General features: G+C 31.8%; 3 protein-coding genes across 12 annotated transcripts in view; 1 reads left to right on the top strand and 2 right to left on the bottom strand.

The window, feature by feature from the left end:
- The window catches only part of LOC127700517 (serine/threonine-protein phosphatase 2A 65 kDa regulatory subunit A alpha isoform-like), a 32,982-nt gene extending 31,998 nt beyond the window's left edge, over positions 1 to 984 (bottom strand). For all 4 annotated transcript variants that reach the window (XM_052204043.1, XM_052204041.1, XM_052204042.1 and 1 more), the window contains exon 1: positions 864 to 984. In XM_052204043.1, the coding sequence (XP_052060003.1) occupies positions 864 to 944 (81 nt within the window). In that variant the 5' untranslated portion in view covers positions 945 to 984. The remainder of the gene's footprint in view (positions 1 to 863) is intronic.
- Positions 1 to 24,462, bottom strand: part of LOC127700513 (uncharacterized) — a 235,518-nt gene that overhangs the window by 23,509 nt on the left and 187,547 nt on the right. The window lies entirely within an intron of this gene.
- LOC127700516 (proprotein convertase subtilisin/kexin type 7-like) overlaps positions 3,735 to 24,462 on the top strand; it is a 36,602-nt gene continuing 15,874 nt past the window's right edge. The window contains exons 1-9 of one of the 2 annotated variants that reach the window (XM_052204039.1): positions 3,735 to 3,802; positions 11,542 to 12,102; positions 13,034 to 13,127; positions 17,231 to 17,332; positions 18,749 to 18,844; positions 19,894 to 19,984; positions 20,634 to 20,688; positions 21,286 to 21,424; positions 23,048 to 23,145. In XM_052204039.1, the coding sequence (XP_052059999.1) occupies positions 11,545 to 12,102; positions 13,034 to 13,127; positions 17,231 to 17,332; positions 18,749 to 18,844; positions 19,894 to 19,984; positions 20,634 to 20,688; positions 21,286 to 21,424; positions 23,048 to 23,145 (1,233 nt within the window). In that variant the 5' untranslated portion in view covers positions 3,735 to 3,802; positions 11,542 to 11,544. The remainder of the gene's footprint in view (positions 3,803 to 11,541; positions 12,103 to 13,033; positions 13,128 to 17,230; positions 17,333 to 18,748; positions 18,845 to 19,893; positions 19,985 to 20,633; positions 20,689 to 21,285; positions 21,425 to 23,047; positions 23,146 to 24,462) is intronic. The other variant, XM_052204040.1, reaches the window with a different exon arrangement.

Here is a 24,462-nt window from a genome sequence, read left to right on the forward strand (position 1 = left end):
TCTGGGGATAAACAATATTGTTCAAATGACGAAACTACGATTAACGAACTGCAAATTGTGGTTGTTAAAAAAATATTGAAATTGAAATGCCGACTGACTGATTTTACTGGGAAAATAATTATGATGGTCAATTAACGGATTAGTGACCCATCTGATGGCGATTAGCAGATTACCTGTAATCACAAATTTTAATACCTGTGGTAAACATTAATTAGCTGAGGGTCATAAACTTGTCAGAAACAAGAAGACAGGTAAAATTATAGTATTTTCATGCAAAAATATTTTGACTCTGTCCAAATTTAAGTGACGAAATTGATTTCAAATACTTTCGTCATTTTGAAAACCATTTTGTAAATGAAGAGCGCTAGCAAAATGACTGCCTTTAACAAGTTTTGATTATTGTTTTCTGCAAGCTTGGCTCTGTGTTAATTTACTTTCACTTTCATATTCAGCATTTATTGGGTAAAATATTCGTTTTCATTCTGTTCTGTTTTCTTTATTTTCAGTTCCTACAAATCTAGAAAATTCATTTTCATAATCCTTTGCACCCCTATCAAATACACGACATAGTATTTCAAATACATGCACATATTTGGATAATGCACAAACCTACAAAACTAGACTCCTCTATCTATGTAAGACATCTGTCTAAAGGTTTATAATCTGGATCAAGGAAGACAATAAATATATACATCATTGACTTTTACACCAAACTTTGGCTATAATCCCTGGAATTATGTGTAAAACAAAATATTTTTGACCTGTGAAAAGCAATAAAAATACTTCCACAAATATCAATTTAAACAGAGAGAACTAATCATTTTCAGTTTTTTTACAAAATAAAAATGTTAACGGTGGACTACCTGCACATCTTCATTTCTTAATTCATCTATCAGAACAGCTATTGGATAGAGAGAATCGTCAGTTGAATCAACGCCGGCCATTTTGCCTAAAAAAGAATTTTGTTTACTGGTTCCTGTAGGAAACCAGGTTACATATTACTTTTCTAGCTTAGTAATGATTAGGAAGACCAGTTCTATAAAATAATAAATTTAAAATGTTGGTAATGTTATTTATCTTAATTTAGTTAATTATGATTTGATTTAGAAAACAAAGGATTTGTATAGTACAATTATTTTTTTTATTAAAATGTATAATTTCAATAACATATTAAGTTCTGTTTCTTAAAGGCGCTTTAAATAAGATGAAGTTAATTACCGCCTAGTTGTAATAAAAATGAGTAAAGTCAGAACGACTAATAAAACTTTTTAATTTATAGAAAACCAAATATGATGGTAAATGCCAAAGTGATGAAACGGCCATCTCATTTTAGAGAGCGGAATGGTTTTAGGATTTAGGAAATGAATATCATAGCCTTTGAAGAACTGAGAAAAAAAAAATAACTGGAAGGATGCAAATGAAATATATTCTGCCCTAGGATTTGTAAAGTAAAACCAGAGACATATATATACACATGTATATATGTCTCTGTTAAAACCATATAAATCGTTTTTCTGACGAACGAAATGCAGGAAATAATCAGTATTTTCAGAAATCAAAATACATTTTCATGTGGAATAAATAACCCAGACATGCAACAGGTGAAAACGAATATTCCACCAAGAAAATATTATACTATAAAAATATAACGGCATTTAATATGAATGATCATTTCAATCTATTTATGTTGAAAATTTATGTAATGGTAAAAAAATAATTCAAGAAACTGTTTATTATCAGTATTTATTATACTTAGTTAAAATGCCAGATTTACATTGGCTAATACAAGGGAGATAATTCACTCTATCCCATGGCTCAGCGGGAGACAATTTTTAGAATGTCCCCCATTCGTGCAGATCAAAATCGATAATTCAAATGACAATGAATTGAATTGACATCAATAATTTTAAAGACAACGTTGAAGTTCTACGTTTTAGCTCCAGAACTTTTCTTAGACTGTCAAAATAAATGATACATCTAGCTTCACTTTGGTTGTTTTATCTAAAAACTGTCACGTTTTAATGTACATGACGTCATAGTTAATTACTTTCTTTAAAATTGAAAAGACAATAATGGCAGAAAATTCGCCCTGGTTGACAATCTTTTCTCGGGGTAACAATCTGCTCCATCACCCACTCAGCTATATATTATGTTATTTATATACTATATAAAAATAAGAAGATGGGATATGATTGCCAATGAGACAACTCTCCACCAGAACTATTTATCTGGATAAAGTTCAAGTGGATACTTTTGATTATGTTTAAGCAGAGACATGTAACACTGTCAACATATGATACGTCCCCGGATCAATATTGACTAATGCAAAGGTACTTATTGAAGTTGAAACTCTTATTATAGACAAATTTCAATATGCTTAAAGTTAACTTCCTGGGTTAAAAACATTACTGACATACACAGTGAGACATCAAATATGAATAGTGCATTTTGTAGCAGTGACAGATAATTATTAATATTGATACTCGAATAATTTCTTTAAGAGACTTAATTTAAGACAATTAATAGTTTTTACACGTAACATGCCGCAATTATAACTCAATATATACACTAAAATTAGCTGTATTTTCAAATTGGCAATAAACAGACACCAAACACAACAGTCAAATATTAAAATAAATACTCAAATAGGTCCTGTTAAATGCTTTATAGTATTATTGAGTTCATCGTTTATACACTGAGTTGCATACCAAATGCGTTGACTGATTCGGCCCACCAAAAACATCATTCTTATACAGGTAAAACGATGCTTTACACATATTTTCAACTTAATTATAGCATGGAATCAAATCCGGTTGCACGTGCTCTCTATTTATTTTTATATTAATGTTCACATCGGGTTATATGACTGTCGGCAGTCTTCGGGTGTCATCTCGATGGATAGATAGATGGCATCTGGTCTAAAATACGTACGAAATGCTGATACATTATAGCAAGACCATACACAGTTATCAGCTGAGATTGCTACTTTTGGACTTTTTGTAATTTGTATATACGTTTTAGTATGTTATAAATGAAATATGAGAATTTTTGTCAAATTGGTGAAAAGGAATATGGCAGCTATTGCCCACTTTAGATGTATAGACACCAATAGTGAATTAACTTGGCATTATAATGCTATACATGTACGGCTCTAGGACTTAGCCATGGAGCAAATAAGAGGTTTCTTTAAAATTTAAATAGCACTGAATCCACTTGTGTCCTCCTGAAGCCCGATCCTGTTTCTCTTATTTTTCGATAGAAGTAACGTTGTGTCAATTTTAAATTGTAATTGAACTGTGGCAAATATTTTATTTTATTATATCACAATTTTCGACATCCATTTGCATGTACATAGCGCAACAGTTCCGGGATATTTCACACTCAGGCACCGGAGTCTTTCCCGTACCAGGAAGAAGAAGAAGTGTCCAGTTGTTTCCACCTGTAGCCACTTTAACATCATAACCAGTTTAAATTGAATTGAATTATCATAAAATTATACCTTTCAACTTTAAATTTATATTACTAGTATTTTCTAGTGTTTCGTGTGACTGTTATATCATTTAAAATCTCTGCATATTCCTCTTTTCCAATTTCTGATATAAAAAATAAAACACACCCAGAAATAATGACAAAAGTTTTTTTTTATTACGATGTACCGGTAGTCCTCTTTATTTTACAAGCGACTTCGGTTATTGGTAAAAACAAAGCGCCAAAGAGATGCAGATAGTAGTAGAAAACAACTTCCGTTTTAATTTTTTTTGCCGACTACAAATCCTTATTTGATATCAAACACAGGTGAATTGTAAGCGCATTGATGGCAAGGCATGTTAAAAGATTCCAAAATGGGATTCCATTTTTCTGTGCACCTGCAAAGCTTCTTTGATAGTACAGATCAAGCTCTGATTAAAGCAGGTGTTACCCAATATCCCAAAGACTTAAGTCTTAGTGTTTCCTGCAGCTTTTGAAAAGGGCAGGGTATTTTCGCTGCTGGATAACTCGGACTAAAACAAAATCGGCCTATCACAAACTCGGACTATCACAAACTCGGACTATAACAAACTCGGCCTACCATTATTTATATGCGGAAATATATTGCACAAACTCGGACTACGATTAGTAGATTGTTTTGTGGGTTTTTTTTTTCTCACTTTAATAAAAAACAAACTTTATATATAAGAATTATATACGAATTTTGAGATTATGATAAATATTTTTGAAAAAAACATTGTATATAAATGTATTAAAATAAAACTTAGCTTATATATAATATAATGTGCTTTGACAATGATTATTTATATTTGCATTTTGTCTGTCTTGTAGATGATGACAAAATGCCTTTGAGTTTTAAAGGTGCTTTATGTGTTTTATATATGCTTCATATTATTCGTTTGTAATTAAATATTATTGAATGACGAAATCATTGTTATATATATGTTTGTTGACATCTGCTGATATAAAATTTGTAAACCTTATGTTTTCTTTATTATATATATATATATAGTATTACATTGTACAGATAAATCACACTGAGATTCAACCAAACAAAGTATGATCAGAAACATACAATTCACTGCACTGTCTTATAATCACATAAAATTTGTAATCAAACAAAAAAAAAAGGAACCTGAAAACATCAGTTATATACAAGCTGTTACTGCGAAAATACTGAATATTGGATATTTAGTTAATCACAAATTCAATTTCATGTAATTACAGGTAGTTTTGTTCTCACTTGGGTGATTACATAGGTGTCAATAGTACACGTGTCAGTTGTTAGTTTAAATTATGGTGATTAAAAAGGTGTCAACAATACACGTGGCATGATGTCATATTTCCAGTTGAATCAATTAAGATATGCATATGATAAATTATTTTGAGAGGGACATTATTACAAATTATAATACAGAAATACAAATCAGTGGTAGATTTTCATTATTAAATGAATGTATTCTTAATTTTCTTTTTATACATATCTTGTTAATGTCATTTATATTACTCGCTTCTAAAATGTTCAAAATAAATTACTTAATTAATTGTAAATCATTATTAATTTCAAATTAAGTATTGATAAATAATTTCAAATAAAAACAAAATAAAACATCATACTTATATTCTTCTAGTAGTCCGAGTTTGGTATAGTCCGAGTTTGTTATAGTCCGATTTTGGGAGGCCGATTATGTTATAGGCCGAGTTTGTTATAGTCCGATTTTGTTATAGGCCGAGATATCATGGATTCGGTATTTTTTTTCTCAGAGGGCACTCTTAGCGCGATTGGCAACATTTTAAGGGCACCCTTTGCGCGGAGGACTACACTTTTATGGCACTCTTTACATAGATACATGTATAAAGACACTGTTATCACATGGTAATGGATAGGGTTTTAATCGAATATACCATTGTTTCATATTTATTGGTAAGAAATAAAGATATGTATATTGATATTAGGTTGTTAATTTAATTCCTTTTAGTAACAAAATTGTCATTTCTAGACTCAGCTAATAGAATCTTGATCATGTTCATTGTGCAACTGCCTCATTTCAATCAATAACTCCAGTTATAAACTTTAATACACTGAGACTGATTGTCTAAGGATGTGTTGTGAACATGTGCAAAATTATGCATTGCTTTTTAGATGCACAAAAGAAGTGCTAAATACCTTTTCGATCTCGCATGTTTATACCAATCAAATTTACCTTGGCTCATAACTGTACAAATATTTTTAGGATATTCAAAGATTTGTATAGCAAGACTCACTATACATATTCTTCTGCTTTCATCTTTTTTCCATCTGTGTTTTTTTTGTGTGTTTTTTTTTATTGAAACGTTGTTGATTTTTCGTACTATTCAAAACTATATTATTAACTTTAATTTTATTAAGTTCAACATTATGAAAGCCGTCGTAAATTCACATCTTGACCGAACGAATAGTATAAATAGAAAATATAAACAAACATCGGATTGTTTACGTAAATCAGTGGTAATTTTCATCCCATGCATGGTAAAATTATAACTCAAACTATCGCCTGGTTCCCTTCAAAATTGTCTATATTTTAAATTTGTAGAGGTACAAATCGATGTTGTTCTTATCAGATTCAATCATGAATCGTTTTTGTACTCTGTCGCTTCAAAACTTTTCAAACATAATTTCGAAATTCAATCAAATGTCGACCATTAAAATTTTGATTTCCTTCCAAGGGAAATAACTCGAAATGGTCTTGCTAAAAGATGACTTAAAGAACCGATATTAAATTACGGTGGGGCGTTCTAAAATTTGACGGAAAAGGGGCATGGCGCCTAATTTTTTTCCTAAAAAGGGCAGGGCGTCAAGAAAACAAGGCTGGGCGCCATACCACGCCAAAACCTCCTGCAGGAAACACTAAGTCTGTGCTAAGTGAACGACCATAAAGGCATAATTAAAAAAAATGATGATTTTTTTTGGGAATGGTCAGAAGGATTTTTCTGACAGAATATTCTTTTTTACTTTATGCAACAGGTCGGGGACAAACTGCCAAATGAGAAATAGTTCCCCAAATGCCTAACTATCCCTCAATTTCAAATGATGGATACTTTTCTAGTGTTAATTTCATATTCCTGACTTGTCACAGACATTTTCCAAAGAAAATGGCGCTTTCATGTTGATCCAGCCCCAAGTCGATTTAGCCCAAGTCCATACGGCCCCATATTTAAAGTCGATCCAGCCCAAATAAAAAAAATATTTAGAAGGGATACAAAAATATATATATATATGAATTGTTATACATAAAATTTTATAATGAAATAAAAGGTGGACTGTAAAAAAGTGTGCCTTTGACAAATATTTAAATATTTAATTTTCATTAGATCAGACATTTATTGGAATTTTTTTTATGCCCCCGCCGTAGCGGTGGGGGCATTAAGTTTTGCCCTTGTCCGTCTGTACATACGTACATACCAAAATTGGTTTCCGTTCTCTAACTTGTTTAAATATGACATTATGTCAAATATTTATATTAAGATTTCATACGGAAATATAATATTATTTTAATATAAAATATTTGAATTCAAATCAATTTGTCACCCTAAATGAGTATGGATGATTATCATGATTATACAGTCATGACAGTATAAAACAATTACATTGATTATGTTTTTATAAGAACTTAAAAAAAAGAAACTATAAAGATCTTGTTGATAAATAAATTGTTTCAATCATGATTTTGATTGAATTAAGTGATTACGACGTGTTACTTTGGTTCACAATACTCTGACTGAGAAGTCACAATTGTTGAATAATCAAACCAATTACAGACATTGATTTAATTTAGACAAGTCATTATGATGCTTACATACTAATCATGCTAATTATATGTTCCGTTGGATTGTAAAAATCTATTTATCAATATCTTTTCAATGTGTGAATTAAGTAAAAACTATATTTTTCATGATATTCCAAGTTATCATGGAAAATAACTTCATATTTACATGCCGATGCTGCTTTAAAAACAGTACCAATCATACTCATTTTCTCATGTTTCGTATCGATTTAAAATAATTCATCTCAATCTTCCTCCAATATTAGGCATACTTCACTTACCTGTTGTCATTAATCATCAATACTTTGTGCAAATTCGATTTACCCTGAATCAAATGTCACCAAATTCTCCAATGTTAATATATAAATTATTCAATATTTTATTAAGGGACCGAATCGACGTGGGAAAAAATGACTTGAGACTGAATGACTTGGGGCCGTAAAGACCTGATACTGAAAATGGTAGGTTAAACCTGGCTTTACATTTAGCTATACCTCCCAATTGTATGACAATTAAATAGGACATATTCATGAAAATTACAACAAGTTTGTTAAAAAATGAATAGTCCTAAACAGATTTACAAAAAACCTACAAACATATGAAAACTTTGAAAAATTGAAAATATTCACGGCTACTAACTTTTTAAAACCCAAAATAAAATTAATGTTCCATAAAAAATGGTTCCATTTTCTAAAAATATGTGCCATTTTTATTAAAAATACACTATCAAAGTAATATGAGGCAGGTGTTACCTGTCAAAGGGGACAAAGTCTGTATAAATTATTTTTTGAATTCAAACAAAAATTAACTTCAGAATCTTTTGTTAAAGAAATGGAAATAAGGAAATGTTTCCGATGTTGGTCCTGTTGTTAGAGATTTTAGTTGTGACGTCATTTTCAATGTAAACAAAGAAACGCTGTCATCAGGTTTTTTATCCGCCGTAGCAGAGGGGGCATTAAGTTTTACCCTTGTCCGTCTGTACGTACGTACCAAAATTGGTTTCCGTTCTCTAACTTGAGTTTGACTCAACCAAATGTTAAAATTATTGTTATGAAACTTATACACAATGATTATTACCACAAAACACAGATCAAGTTTGAATTTTGGTGGTGTCACTTTAACCGTTCTAGAGTTATACCCCTTTATAAATGGAAAAATTGCAAAATATTTAGTTTCCGTTCTCTAACTTAAGTTTGCCTCAACCAAATGTTATGAAACTTATACACAATGCTAATTACCACAAAACACAGATCAAATTTGAATTTTTGTGGCGTCACTTTAACCATTCTAGAGTTATGCCCCTTTATAAATGGAAAAATTGCAAAATTTTTATTTTCTTCTAAATATCAAGTAATTTTTAAAATTGGAGTTATCTTCCTTTGTCCATGATTTTAGTTGAATCAACTAAAATCAATGCTTTATACAATGCAATGTTTAATTTTGACTTCCACTGATAAAACACAGATCAAGTTGAATTTGGGTAGTGTCACCTTAACCATTATTGAGTTATGCCCCTTTATAAATCGAAAGATTGCAAAATTTTTAGTTTCCATTCTGTAACTTAAGGTTGCCCCAACCAAACATTATGAAACCTATACACAATATTCATTACCACAAATCTAAGTTCAAGTACAAATTTTTCTCAACCAAATGTTATGAAACTTATACACAATGCTTATTACTATATAATACAGATTAAGTACGAAATTTGGTGAGAACACTTTTACCATTCTTGAGTGATGTCCCTTTATAAACATAAAAATTGCTGAAGTTTTCGTTTCCGTTCTCTAACTTTAGTTTGTCTCAACCAAATGTTATAAAACTTATACACAACCGTTCTAGATTTATGCGTGTTTACAAATAGAAAAATTGCTGAATTTTTAGTTTCTGTTCTCTACCTAAGTTATCCTCAACCAAATGTTATGAGACTTACACACAATGCTTATTACCACAAAACTCAGATCAAGTTCAAATTTGGGTAGTGTCACTTTTACCGTTCTTCAGTTATGTCCCTTTATAACTATATGCTATGCAAGCGGGGGCATCATCTGTGTCCACATGTGGACACTATCCACATTTATTTTTCATATCAAAGAATTGTTATAATTTATATATCCTTAAAACGAAGAAGATACCAAGTCGGCTTGTTATTCTTATCAGATACTGAAATCTGACTGATTGATTGATCAGGTGAGTTTCCCCAAGAGAACACATTTTGTTTGCTATAAAATCTTGTGTTCAATAAACTCCAGAATCATTTAAAATGTAAGGAATTTATTTTAATTGTTTAACTGGCAGTATTCTTTCGGTAATCAAAAACAACAAATTTGCGGGAAACAATATGATGATCTTTCCTATATTTTACCCAAAGTCTCGTGACAAACGAGACCGGAAGAAAAAAGAGTTTTATGCCCAAAGGCGGGAAACTAAAAGTTAGAAAAAAAAGTCAAAAATTTTGAGTACATTAGTATTTTTTTATTTTTTTTTCATTTTATTGATTTTCTTACTGTAATTGGGGACTTCATCCCCATATTAATCAATTGAAGGATTGTTACACCAGAAATATTATATTTATACACTTATTAAAAATATTTATTGAAAGTTATTTTAGAGATCTTGACCTTTTTGAATGCCTTTAGACAAATATTATAGTCCCTTTTCAAACCAAATTATTCTCCCTGTCTGAAAGTATGATGCTACGTTATGCTGTGTAAGGAAATCCCAACTCTATAGATATAAGTGAAACAGAATTCATCAAAACATATTGGATGTCATTAAAACCACATACTAGAGAACAGTATATATGTTTATTACATGTGCTCAATGAATAATGTAAATCCTTGATTTCTTTTTTGTCTGATAATATGCAAAAGATAATGGCATAGTAAATATTAAATCAAAGAAACATGCATTGGTAGTTATTCCATTTTTTTTTGCAGGGGAAAATATTACGGGATTTTTCAATTTCCACTCAATTTATTAACCTTGATAGATACATGTGTAGGGGTAAATTTCATTAATTTTATTGTTACATCTACCAGTAGGTTAACTGACAAAATATAAATATTCTGGTGATCATGGTGATGATCCCCCAAAATAACAATGGAGTTCCAACTTACAGGTATTTTTTTTGGATCAGCTCTAAATAAAAACTTAGCATGCTGTCTAATTATTGGTTAATATATTTTCCAGTCAATTCCAATCAGTAATCATGGTAATTGATGTAAACGTTTTAATTCTTGATTACCAATGTTTTTATTATACCCCACGCAACGAGTTGCGGAGGGTATAATGTTTTTGACCCGTCCGTCCGTCTGTCCGTCCGTCCGTCAGTCCTATTTCTTGTCATCACAACTCCTCTCAAACCACACAACAGAATTTCACGAAACCTTTTTAGATGATAAGGACATACTATGTAGTTGTGCATATCGACAGGAAATTACGATTCAATTTTTTTTCTAGGAGTTACGCCCCTTTGAACTTATTTACTTTAATGTACTACTGCAACCTTTTGTCATCGCAACTCCTCTCAAACCACACAACAGAATTTCATGAAACCTTTTCAGATAAGGACATACAACGTAGATGTGCATATCGACAGGAAATTATGATTCAATTTTTTTTCCAGGAGTTACGCCCCTTTGAACTTATTTGTCAAATATACTGCTGCAACTTTTTTTCATCGCAACTCCTCTCAAACCACACAACAGAATTTCATGAAACCTTTTCAGATAATAAGGACATACTACGTAGATGTGCATATTGACAGGAAATTACGATTCAATTTTTTTTCCAGGAGTTACGCCCCTTTGAACTTATTTGTCAAATATACTACTGCAACCTTTTGTCATCGCAACTCCTCTCAAACCACACAACAGAATTTCATGAAACCTTTTCAGATAATAAGGACATACTACGTAGATGTGCATATCATCAGGAAATTACGATTCAATTTTTTACCAGGAGTTACGCCCCTTTGAACTTATTTGCCCAATATACTACTGCAACCTTTTGTCATCGCAACTCCTCTCAAACCACACAACAGAATTTCATGAAACTGTGTAGATAATAAGGACATACTATGTAGATGTGCATTTTGACAGGAAATTATGATTCAATTTTTTTTTCTTACACTTATTTTATTTCTCCAGTGACAATGTGGGGACGTGGGGTATGTGAGCGCGCTCATTAAGGTTCTTTAATTATTGATAACCATAATAACAGATCTCTAATATTTTATTGATTTCAGGACATGCATAATGGAGAAAAGATATTGTTATTGCTTCTTCTAAGTCTAACATGCTGTTTATTTGATAAACCTGCTGAAAGAAAAAAACAGATCCCATTTGCTCCTCACACAGACAATTATAAAGACACTTTGTTATGGACAATTGAATTAAAACATAATAAAAGTGAACATGTAGAACAAATTCCAGGTCACAGTCATGACCATCAAGATGACCTCTATAGATTTGGCAATATTTACATACAAAGTGAAGGTCAAACTGAAAGTGACAGAAACCTAGCAAGAAAAGTAGCACCAGAATGTAATCTAACATTCCTTGGACATATTGGACAGTTAAAAAATATATATCTGTTTGGACATGTCTTATCTCAGTATACAGAACAGAACACAACAAATCAGTTTATATATGTTGACTTTAAAACATTGAAATCTGTGATAGATGATATAGAAACAAAACTAGACAATCATGATAATGTGGTCTGGTTCCACAGAGAGAAAGTTTTCTCCAGGGAAAAGAGAAGGATACAGTTCAGTGATCCAGCTTATAACAAACAGTGGCATTTGGTACGGTGGTTATTAATATTTCTTAGTTTACTTCTTGAAGATTTCTTATTCATGCTATTTAATATAAATTGGATTTGTTGAAGGATAAACTATTTTTTCCCTTTATAGACCGTTGATGTTTCAAAAGAATATGATATTGACACGTTTTACATATGTAAAAGGTGAATTTAATTCAAGTGACTACTTAAACATGTTAAACATTGTTAAATGCACACTACAATGTAGGTGAACTTACAGTAGCTTTTTAAGGAGAATAAAAAGTATTAATCATATGAATATTACATTGTAGCTACTTTGTTCCAGATTGACATGTGGAGATAGGGATGTATATATCTAATCATAATGTCCATGAAATTTTTTTTTAATTGAGAGGTTTTTTTTTCTTGAAGAAGTTCAGTATATGTGAAATGTTGTAATATTGCCTGAGTAAATCATATACATGTAGTACACAAATTCATCAAAACTTTTAAAAATTATGAATTAATGAAATATGATGAGCATTGACTTGCTTGAAATCAATTTAATCATCATACTTGTAAGTAAAACATTGAGGGCTTCATTTAATGGTGACAGCTAATGTTCAAGTTGCCATTAGGGAGCTACCATTTGATTTTTATGGGGGGGGGGGGGGGCTAGGATGAAAAATTTTGTCCTGCATTTTTTTTTTAGTTGTAATCTCTGTCCTGCCTTTTTTTTATTAGTTTATCCTGACTTTTTTCCCATAAATTGTCATCCTGTCTTTTTTTTTTTTGCCAAGTTGCTCATCCTGCCTTTTTTTTTACTCAAAACTCCTGTCCTGCCTTTTTTTTCAAATTTCATCCTAGCCCCCCCCCCCCCATAAAAATCAAATGGTAGCTCCCTTATTAACAAATATATTTGAATACAATAATATAACACACCAAATAACAATACTAACACCTCTTTATTTCAGAATAACCCTGTTAGTGGTATGGATATTAATGTAACTGGTGTATGGGAACACAATATAACTGGTTTAGGTATCACTGTTTCAGTTGTAGATGATGGTAAGTCAGGGGATTTTTTGTAATTTTCAGCATTTGATCCAATGGAGGAGGGATATGTAAGACTTTCCATTGTTCCAGCTTGACCCTTTTCACAGGAGGCAGCACTGTGCCCTTTTAAGCTCACCTGTCCGTTAGTGTCAAGTGAGCTATTCTCATCACTTGGTGGGGAAGAAATGTTCAGAATGTTGAAATATACCTTCTGTTTATTTACACCAAAACTGTCAGACACATTCTTTTAGGAGTTATTGCCCTTTAATGTTTTCAAATTTGCCTATTGTCTTGAAAACTATAATAGATATAGAGAAACTGGAAATAGCAAACATAGTTTACAAAACAGTGAAAAGGTATATTAAATTGTAGGAAAACTCTTTATAGGAGTTATTGGCCTTAAATGATAATTTTTTAACATTTTTTGCCTATTATCTTGAAAACTATAATAGATAGTTTGAAAATGTAATTGGCAAAAATTGTCAACAAGTTAAGATCTACAAATAACTTAACATTCTAAATTGTGGTCGATTCCTTAAATGAGTAATTACCCCTGAATGAAGATTATTACCATTTTTTGTGCTTTTGCTCATTATCTTAAAGTTTGTAGTAGATAAAGAAACACTGAAAAAAGGAAAAATGATCAGCAGGACAAGATGTTGAAATTTGTCAAAATAGATGAAATTGTCATTTGACTCCCTATTGGGCTTATTGCCCCTAAACAACAACATTTATTTTTGTCCTTTTTACCAGATCTGTATTAGAAAAATAAAAATTGTAAAGAGCGTAATGATCAGTAAGACAAAATCAACAAAAAAGATATTCAAGTCATGAATTATATTCTAGTCGTGCATGTTGAAAAGGTACATACATCAAGTGGAGCGACACAGGCTCTTCAGAGCCTCTCATTCCTTCTTATCACTGTAGAGCTCTGCCCTGTTAATAAGAATGATCTTTCCTTTTTATACGACCGCAAAAAAATTTTGAGGTCGTATATTGGTATGATGTTGGCGTCGTCGTCGTCCGGCGTCGTCGTCTGAATACACAATGGTTTTCACACTCTAACTTTAGTTTAAGTGAATGGATCTCTATGAAATTTTACCATAAGGTTCAATACCACAATAGGAAGGTGGGGATTGATTTTGGGGGTTATGGTACCAACAGTTAAGGAATTAGGGGCCAAAAAGGGGCCGAAAATAAGCATTTTTGTAACTTCCAGACATAACTTGTGTGTTAGCATATGGATCTCTTTGACATTGTACCACAAGATTCCATATCACAAAGGGTCAATGCTGAGATTGATTTTGGGGTTAATTGCCTCAAAATTTTAGGAATAAGGGGCCAAAAGGGGGCAAAAAACAAGCATTTTTCTAGTTTCATGACAATAACTTGTGTGTAAGTGTATGGATCTTTCTGAAATTTTACTACAAGGTTCCATTTTACAAAGGGAAAGCTGGAATTGAGTGTTGTGGTAATTGCCCAAAACGTTTAGTAATAAGGGGCCTAAAAAGGGGTTTAATATAAGCATTTTTTAGTTTCTAGACAATAACTTGTGTTCAAGTGTATGGATCTCTCTAAAATTGTATTACAAGGTACCATACCACAAAGGCAAGGCTGTTATTGAGCTTGGTTTGGGGGGAAAGGGGGGTGGGGGTGATGAATCATAAGGGGGGCGGGGGTCAAAAAAGGGGTAATTTTTTTTTTTCCTTTTTTTTTTGTTTAAAATTTACATTTAAGTTAGTTATTTTTTATCACGAAGAGAAGAGAAAGTAGGAATTGAGTTTTGGGGTTAATTGCTCAAACATTTATGAATAAGGGGCCAAATATTGGTCGAAAATAAGGATTTTTTTAGTTTGCAACAAAAACTTGTGTTCAAGTGTATGGATCTCTGTGAAATTGTATTGCAATGTACCATACGACAAATTGAAGGTTGTGATTGAGGTGGGGGATGATGAATCAAAAGGGGGTTGAAAAAATGTGTGGGGGGTAGGATTTTTTTTTTTCCTTTTTTTTTCTTTAAAATTTTCCATTTAAAGATGGTTGTTTCAGATTTATATATGAAAGAAAATAATAATGATACGGTTATATATCATGAGGAATTGAAATTTAAAATTATGTATATTGGAAATTTAGGTTACATTGGAAAGTAATAATTGGCTTTGCGGGGGGGGGGGGGGGGGGGGGGGGGGGGGGGGTGGTTATGGCTCTAATGTTTAAGGAATAAGGGGAAAAAAGGTTAAAAAACAAGGGTTTCCATTTTAATAGACAAATAATTGAGTAAAGAACATTATTTAAAAGCAGTGTAAGGTTGGTAATTCAAACTCATTTAAATATCTCATCTACACTGCTTTTAAATTATGTAAATTGGAAATTTGCCAATAATTTTATTGTTAATAAATGCATTGGAAATTTGCCAACAATTTTAGTGTAATAAACTTCATTGGAAATTTGCCAATATAAAATTTTGCTGATGAAGGTTTTTTGTTTACCTTTAGCCTTGACTATGAAGTCATTTTCTATTTTTATAGCCTTATGATGTAGTTGAATTATTTAATACTTTTATGATGTGTTTAAATGGGGTTTTATCATGTTTATGGTTGCAAATTTATTGTTTTAGTATAATAAACTCCATTTAAAATTTGCCAATAAAAAAAATTTTTGTTTATTTTTAGCTATGATTATGATGTCATTTTCTATTTTACTTTTATGGTTGCAAAGAAATTTTTATTTTTAGATATTACTGTTAAATGATGCTGATTAAGGTTTTTGCTATGTTTAGCCATGACTATGATGTCATTTTCTATTTTAATATCTGTTATGATGTATTTAAATGGGCTTTTATGGTTACAAAGGAATTTTATTTTTAGATATTACTATAAAATGTTGCTGATGCTGATTAAGGATTTTGTTTATTTTTAGCCATGACTATGATGTCATTTTCTATTTTAATGCCTTTATGATGTAATTTCCATTTTTAGATATTACTGTTAAATGATGCTGATTAAGGGTTTTTTGCTATGTTTAGCCATGACTATGATGTCATTTTCTATTTTAATATCTTTATGATGTATTTAAATGGGCTTTTATGGTTACAAAGGAATTTTATTTTTAGATATTACTTTAAATGTTGCTGATTAAGGATTTTTGTTTATTTTTAGCCATGACTATGATGTGACTTTCTATTTTAATACCTTTATGATGTATTTAAATGGGCTCCCATGTATTTAGATTTTTGATTATTTATACATGTTACCAAATTGGTCCACATTGAACAAAAACGGTCCAAATTTCAACTTTATTACATTACATCAAACATTGAATTCTACATATTCTTTGATATATTGAAATTAACAAACAATTTAGTTTATGGATATTCCACCATAATAGGTAAATTAAATTTTTTCCAGTTCTTACACCACATTCATCCTGTGTCAGAAACCTATGCTGTGTCAAATATTTAATGACAATCCAAAGTCATAGCTGTATCAAGCTTGAATTTTGTGTCCATACTTGCCCCAACTGTTCAGGGTTCGACCTCTGCGGTCGTATCAAGCTGCGCCCCAGCGAAGCATTTTATTACAATAATAAAAGTTAAGATTATTGATTGCCAATTTGTCAGCGAGTTTAAAGGGTAACGGTAATTAATTTGGAAAATTTATTAGCTTTACTGGACAGCTTAGATGTCAAACTTTATGTTAACTAGGACCCTGTTTTGAGGCTGCAAGAATTGTACAGTTTTCACTTTGTCTGTCTGTATAGACAAACATATTTTTTTTTTACCCAAAATGTTTGCGGTAACAGCCTGGTCCATCAGAGGGCCATATCAAGTGAGTGATAAACATGTCAGTTTCTTCTATATTTTATCATTTTCATCATCAGATTGCTTTCCTGGGGATGCTAATTTTGTATCAAGCAGAATGTCCTCTCTTATTCTAATAAAACTCCTTGCACAAACATATGGCTTAACTTAGTCAGTTCATGGGTGTTGATACTGTAAAGAAGTCACAGCTCCATTAGCATTAGATGTTTACAGTAACCCTGATAAGAATATCAGTAAGGACATTGAAGCATTGAAATATTTTTGTTTATTCGCATGTATTGATTTTTACTTGCAGGTTTAGAATGGACAAATGCAGACATCACAGAAAACTATAGTAAAGAGGGAAGTTATGATTTGAATTCTAATGATGATGATCCTATGCCTGACGGGAGAGTTGGTAAATGTTGTTTTATTAAGAGATAAACAAATCAAATTAAATGATATTTGTGGTCTAAGGGTAGTTTCTTTCTATACACTGCTGGTATTATGAGTGACCAGCAAATGTCATTGCTTATTTTGGAGTTCTCTTCCCTGTTGCTATAAAAAGAATTCCGAAAAAGAGACATCTAATTGTGTCTAATATTAGCTTGCTGTCTAAGTGATCTATACCATATATATAGGGATAACAATCCGGCGGCAGTGGCGTAAACTATTTGTTTAAAGCTTTATATTTCAGAAGGTAGAAGACCTGGATGCTTCATACCTTGTATGCAGATACCTTATGCTAGAAAGTTTCTGTCTGTCATATGTCCTTTGTCCTTGACCTCATTTTCATGGTTCAGTGACTGCTTAAAAAAAATCAGTTTTTTTTGTTAAATGAAATGCTCACTTATTAAGAGTAATAGGATAACTATATTTGGTAGATGGGTTCCTTGCAACATCTACATGTCCGTCAGGTAGGGTTCACTTGACCTCAACCTTATTCCATGGATCAGTGACCAAGGTTATAGTTACGTGGTCAAGTTCGTATCTCAGATACTGTAAGCAATAGGTCAACTATATTTGGTGTATGGAATGATTGGAAGGGGGTACATGTCTGACTGACAAGTTTCATCTGAACTTGACCTCGATTTCATGGTTCATTGGACAATTTTTAGTTTTTGTTGTTTGGTCTATTTTGCAGAAATTATAAGCAATAGGTCAATTATATTTAGTGTATAGCAGGGTTCATTTGACCTTGACCTCATTTTCATGGTTCATTGGTCAATTATAGATTTTGTGATTTTGTCAGATACTATTAGCAATAAGTCGACTATATTTGGTGTATGGAATGATTGTAAGGTGTACATGTCTGTCTGGTAGGGTTCATATGACCTTGACCTCATTTTCATGGTTCATTGGTCAATGTTAAGTTTATGTGATACTTGTAGTGAAACCTTCATAATACATGTACAGACTTTCAACATAAATTCAATGATAAGTAAAACAAGCGAGACATTTCAGCGTGTGCTCTCTTGTTCAGTTATTAATTTCATTTCCAATATAAATAGGTATGTCTGAATTATTGTGAAAAACTGGGAAAGTATCACAATAATAAGAACTCACATTCTGATATGTGATACAAATATCTGTATGCAGATTTTCCTGAAATCACAATAATTAATTTCACAATTTTGTCCATTCTTCAAAAATTGCCATTTTAGATGCACGAAATAATTTCTTAATTTACAGTACCGGTAGTCATTTATTTCTTAGGAAAAAAATCATCTAGGTATAAAATTGGCAAGTAGTATTGTATATATTAGAAAAGGAAAATATACACAAATGAAAAAAATCACAGTAACTTTAGTGTTGACATTTTCTATTTATTTAGCTAACAACCATCATGGTACTCGATGTGCTGGAGAGATAGCAGCTGTAGTCAATAACTACTGTGCTGTAGGTGTCGCTTATAAAGCTAAAGTTTCTGGTTAGTATTTTATGATGTATATTTATTACCTACCCAAGGGTGTGAAAACAGTCATATATGCTAGTCTTGAATGATTCTTAAAGGTCCATGACCAAAATGTATTTTGGGATTGTTAAGGATTCACAGAACTACCAGCATAGTTTCATGATATGAGATAACATTCCAAAAAGCATGTAAAAACATGTACATGATGTACCATGACTGTTTTGCTATGAAAATTATAGAAATAAGGACATTCTTTAACTGTAAATGAAAACAACTTTTAAATTTGATGTGTCAAAAACACTGTTCTGGATTATCCTTAACCAAGAACGCTCAAACATAAAAGTTTCAAAGCCAAGGTATAAATCCTTGAATACTTAACTGCTTAAGGAGCTGTATGACCAAAAGGGACCTAAAAAGAAGATAAAAAAAACCCACTTAAGGTCAACTTTGCCTGAGGGAGTTGGAACCTTTAATGATTTTGAAATAATTTCTTGATTTATAATAGGAGAATTTTAGAATTGTTGTCTGATGAGCTGAAAATGAAAAAAAAAAAATTATAAATTAAAAGTTTTATTATTTTCCAGTTACCTAGTTTTGCTACTTTTAGAACATTATATTTACAACAATTATATTAATGACATAAATGGTTAAATTTTCATGATAGCAATATAAGGAAATTATGCTTGAAAATTTGAAAAGTGTGTCTTTTACTACATTTTATATTTGCATCTGGCAGGAAGGATAAAAGGGGCTTTGACTGAATATGAACAGCAACAAATTTCAATGTCTTATTATTTGTGTATCTTATGACAGAAGTTCTAAATAAATGTAAATATGTGAGTTACTAAGGGTGAAAATCACATTATTCAGTCTTCATTCACTAACGTTTAGTCACTTTAAATCTGATCGCCAATTGTTTTGATAGGTCCAAAAGAACCTCTTCATTTGGTACTGGCTTTTTCATCATATGAAGTTAAAAAAAAATTGTATACTTATTGTGATGTGTAAGACACTTTTTTTCAGTTGAATTGTTGATTAATGTTATCGTTAATATTTTTGTTCAGGAATACGTATATTGGATGGACCAATGACTGACAGTCTAGAAGCAAAAGGATTTAATGAAAGGATTCAAGTCAACGACATATATAGCTGCAGGTGTGGTATTTATATAATATTAATAAACATCAACCCAACAGAAATATTTCAATACAATACAGTGAAATTCATGTGTACATTCTTAATTTTGAATTTCTCATCACCATATAAATGGTATAATTCAGAAATGCAATGTTCACAACTATATTTATTTATGACTAGAAACTGCACCCCATATATTCACATCACAAAATTTTTAAGTACAGGTATATCAGTAGAGCTTTTCCTTGCGATTTTTTTTATCAACCCCAAGTAATCGTCAAGCACAGTTGGGAGCTTAATATGCAACATGACAGCTTGTACCAATAAGGACTTATGTCCCCTTACAATCTAAAAAATTTAAATTAAAAAGAAGTTGCATTTATTTTTTTCGTCTGGCATATGTTTTCTTACATCAAGGTTCTATTTGCACATAAGGGCTGTTTAAAAAAAAACATGCATTGAACCACCAAAGGCACGTTGAAATTGCAACTATGGATGAGCGCCTTTTTTTGTACAGTTGATTTGTAAGAAATTTTCTAAAATTGTATCTATAAGCGGTTACCTCATTTTAAAAGTGCCTCCCCTGGGTACCATATATTTTTTATTAAACAGTCCTAAGCTAACATGTTGTTAGTATGAACTAATAAGTTATAATTTATATTTACAGTTGGGGACCTGATGATGATGGAAAAACAGTAGATGGGCCTCATTTTATGGCTGCTGTGAGTTTAATGAAATATTATTCTAATATCTGTGATTAATGAATTTTATTTTATTTTCTGTGTGGATTATGAAACATTTTTAGACTTTGATTGTGATAGTTTTATAAGACTAATTAAAACCAAATGTCATATCTTTTTGTTGTTGTTTTGAAAGGATTACACTGGCAGCTTAACTCCTAATTTTCAGTTTTCTTTATGTAAAACATTCATCTTTTTTCTATACCATGATTTTTCCTGCTCATACAAGGTATTTCTAAGCTTATTTTTATAAAACTTGGTTATGCAATTGTGATGTTCTATCAGAGACCACTGTATTAGCTGATGACAACTGCTTTACATACAAAATAAGTAAAGTGATTAAAACGAAAGTTGAAACAAATAGTAGGTTTATAAAAATACCACATATATGCTGACAAATCATCTAATTTTGCTTTTGTTATATAGAAAAAAACCAAAAACAACTGATGATCTTTCACAAAAAAAAACACATTTATTATGCAATTCCTTCAAAAGGATTGTTAAATTTGCTAACACATCATTTATAAAAATAATGAGTTAACAATATACCTTATATTCTGATAAATATTTATCTTTCAGAAAGCTATAAGATATGGTATAGATTTTGGTAGGAAAGGTTATGGTAGTATATATGTTGTTGCTAGTGGTAATGGAGGTCGTTTCTATGATAACTGTAACTATGATGGATATGCCAACTCTATATATACTGTAACAATAGGTAAGTAATAATTTGAATCTCTTCATGAATATTTGGTATGATAAATAATGGTAATTATTCATACTTAGAACGAAATTCTTTCTGAATTACCAGAATGCATTCGTTTTCCACTGATGTACTTATAGTTTTATTGTCGAGCCTGTGACTTTTGTCGCAGAAAGCTCGACATAGGTATAGTGATCCGGCGGCGGCGTTAGCTAACTTCTTAAAAGCTTTATATTTTAGAAGCTAGAAGACCTGGATGCTTCATACTTTTTATATAGATGCCTTATGTTACGAAGTTTTGTCTGTCATATATCCATTGTCCTTGACCTCATTTTCATGGTTCAGTGACTACTTGAAAAAAAAGTGAACATTTTTTGTAATGTTAATTTCTTTCTTATTATGAGTAATAGGATAACTATATTTAGTATGTGCGTACCTTGCAAGATCCTCATGCCCGTCAGACAATTTTCATTTGACCTCGACCTCATTTCATGGATCAGTGAACAAGGTTAAGTTTTCGTGGTCAAGTCCATATATCAGATACTATAAGCAGTAGGTCTACTATATTTGGTATATGGAATGCCTTAGGTGTCATCTGACCTTGACCTCATTTTCATGGTTCAGTGGTCAAAGTTAAGTTTTTGAGTTTTGGTCTTTTTTTCTAATACTAAATGCAATAGGTCAACTATAAATGGTGTATGGAAATATTTTATGATGTACATGTTAGTCTCACAGGTTTTATTTGACCTTGACCTCATTTTCACGGTTCATTTCTCAGTGTTAAGTTTTTGTGTTTTGGTCTGTTTTTCTTCAACTATAAGCAATAGATCAACTATATTTGATGTATGGAAGGATTGTAAGGTGTATATGTCTGTCTGGCAGGTATCATCTAACCTTGATCTCATTTTCATGGTTCATTGGTCAATGTTAAGTTTTCATGGTTAATAGATATAGGAAGATGTGGTATGAGTGCCAATGAGACAACTCTCCATCCAAGTTACAATTTATAAAAGTAAACCATTATAGGTCAAGGTTAAGTTTGTTTCTTAGATACTTTAAGCAATAGGTCAACTATATTAAATGCCTAAATTGATAGTAAGATGTACATGTCTGTCAGCTGGCATGGTTCATCTGGCCTTGATCTCATTTTCATGGTTCATAGGTCAATGTTAAGTTTTCTTGTTTAAGACTGTTTCTTAGAAACAATAAGCAATAGGTCAACTATGTTTGGTTTATCTGACCTTGACCTCATTTTCTTGGATCATGTTAAGTTTATGTGTTACTTGTAGTAAAGCTTTGTATTTAGGACTATCAAAATAAAATCAATGGTTAGTAAAGAAGGCGAGACATTTCAGTGTGTGCACTCTTGTGTAGAACCTTATGGGGGAAAATACTACAAAAATAAATCAGTTTTGAAACCAGAATCTAGTAGTTTAAGGCATTCACCTTCCTTCAAAAAGGCATCCAGATGGCTCCTTATGCTGTAAATAGGACTCAAGGATAAAGCAGTAATTATGATCAAATAGAACAAATGGATAAAGTACAGAACAAATATTCAGTAGCCTATCAGTAAAGCTGTACAGACTACTGCAAATCTAGGTAAGACAATTAATTAATTCAGTGTATTTGTATCCTCAGGGGCAGTTGATGAGAATGGTAATATGCCATACTATGCAGAAGAATGTGCCTCCATGTTAGCTGTTACTTTTAGTAGTGGAATGGGAACAAGGAGTATTGTAAGCCATATAAAATAAATTTCTAGGATCCCAGTAATTACCTCTGACACTGCAATGTTTAATTTCAGTTTAAGTGTTTCCCTTGTCCATCCGTATGTACGTCTCAAAATAAGTTTCTGTTCTCTAACTTTAGTTTGCCTCAACCAAATGTTATTAAACGTATACACAATGCTTATTACCACAAAACACAGATCAAGTTTGAATTTGGGTGGCTTCACTTTTACAGTTCTGGAGTTATGTTCCTTTGTATATGGAAAAATTGCTGAATTTTTCGATTCCATTCTCTAACTTAAGTTTGCCTCAACCAAATGTTATAAAACTTACACACAATGCTCATTACCACAAAACACAGATCAAGCTTGAATTTGGGTGGCGTCACTTTAACCGTTCTTGAGTTATGCCCTTTTATAAATGGAAAAATTGCTGAATTTTTTGTTTCCATTTCTAACTTTATGCTTCAGTATAAATGTTACCTCAATCAATAACATGCAGCCACTCAGGTCCAGACATGGTATTGGTCTTGTTAAGTCTCCCAAACGAAGTTTGGGAAGACTTATTGTTTTTGCTCAGTTCTTATTATTATTATTATTATTCTTCTTCTTCTTCTTCTTCTTCTTCTTCTTCTTCTTCTTCCGCCGCTTTTAAATTTGAACTTGTCCGCACCCGTTCTCCAAAACCGCTTGTCAGATTAACTTAGGGTTTCACAATATGTTAGACTAACATGTCTAGTGGTGCAATCAGGGTTTTGTTTGTGCAATGGGGTTTATAAAGGGGTACTTTGAGGGGCAAAAAGAAAAGAGGGTTTTACTATAGAACCCTATGGGATTTTATTTTTTAAAATTTTCAAATGATTATAAATTGAAAACCGTTTGTGATAGACACAATCTTTTTAATTGAAAATGTTCTAAATGATAAAGCCCATTAAATGAAATACAGGGTTAGTCCCCAGGGGTCACCCCCACCCCCTGCCATTTAAGAAAGTTCTAATACCTTGTAAGTGGTCAAGATCCCCACCCCTAAACCATATATATTCTGGTTTGTCATGCTAAGATGGTTTGAATGATATACAGGGTTAGTCCCCAGGGGTCATCCCGACCCCCTGCCATTTGAGAAAGTTCTAATATCTTGTTAATGGTCGAGATCCCCACCCCTAAACCATATATATTCTGGTTTGTCATGATAAAGCACATCAAATGTAATACAGGGTTAGTCCCCAGGGGTCACCCCCACCCCCTGCCATTTATTGACTGACCATATACGTCATTCAAATGTTCGAGACATGACAAATAGGAATATATATGGTTTAGGGGTGGGGAT

The sequence above is a fragment of the Mytilus californianus genome, unplaced genomic scaffold (genome assembly GCF_021869535.1).
Source record: "Mytilus californianus isolate M0D057914Y unplaced genomic scaffold, xbMytCali1.0.p SCAF_5, whole genome shotgun sequence".
Classification (NCBI taxonomy): domain Eukaryota; kingdom Metazoa; phylum Mollusca; class Bivalvia; order Mytilida; family Mytilidae; genus Mytilus; species Mytilus californianus.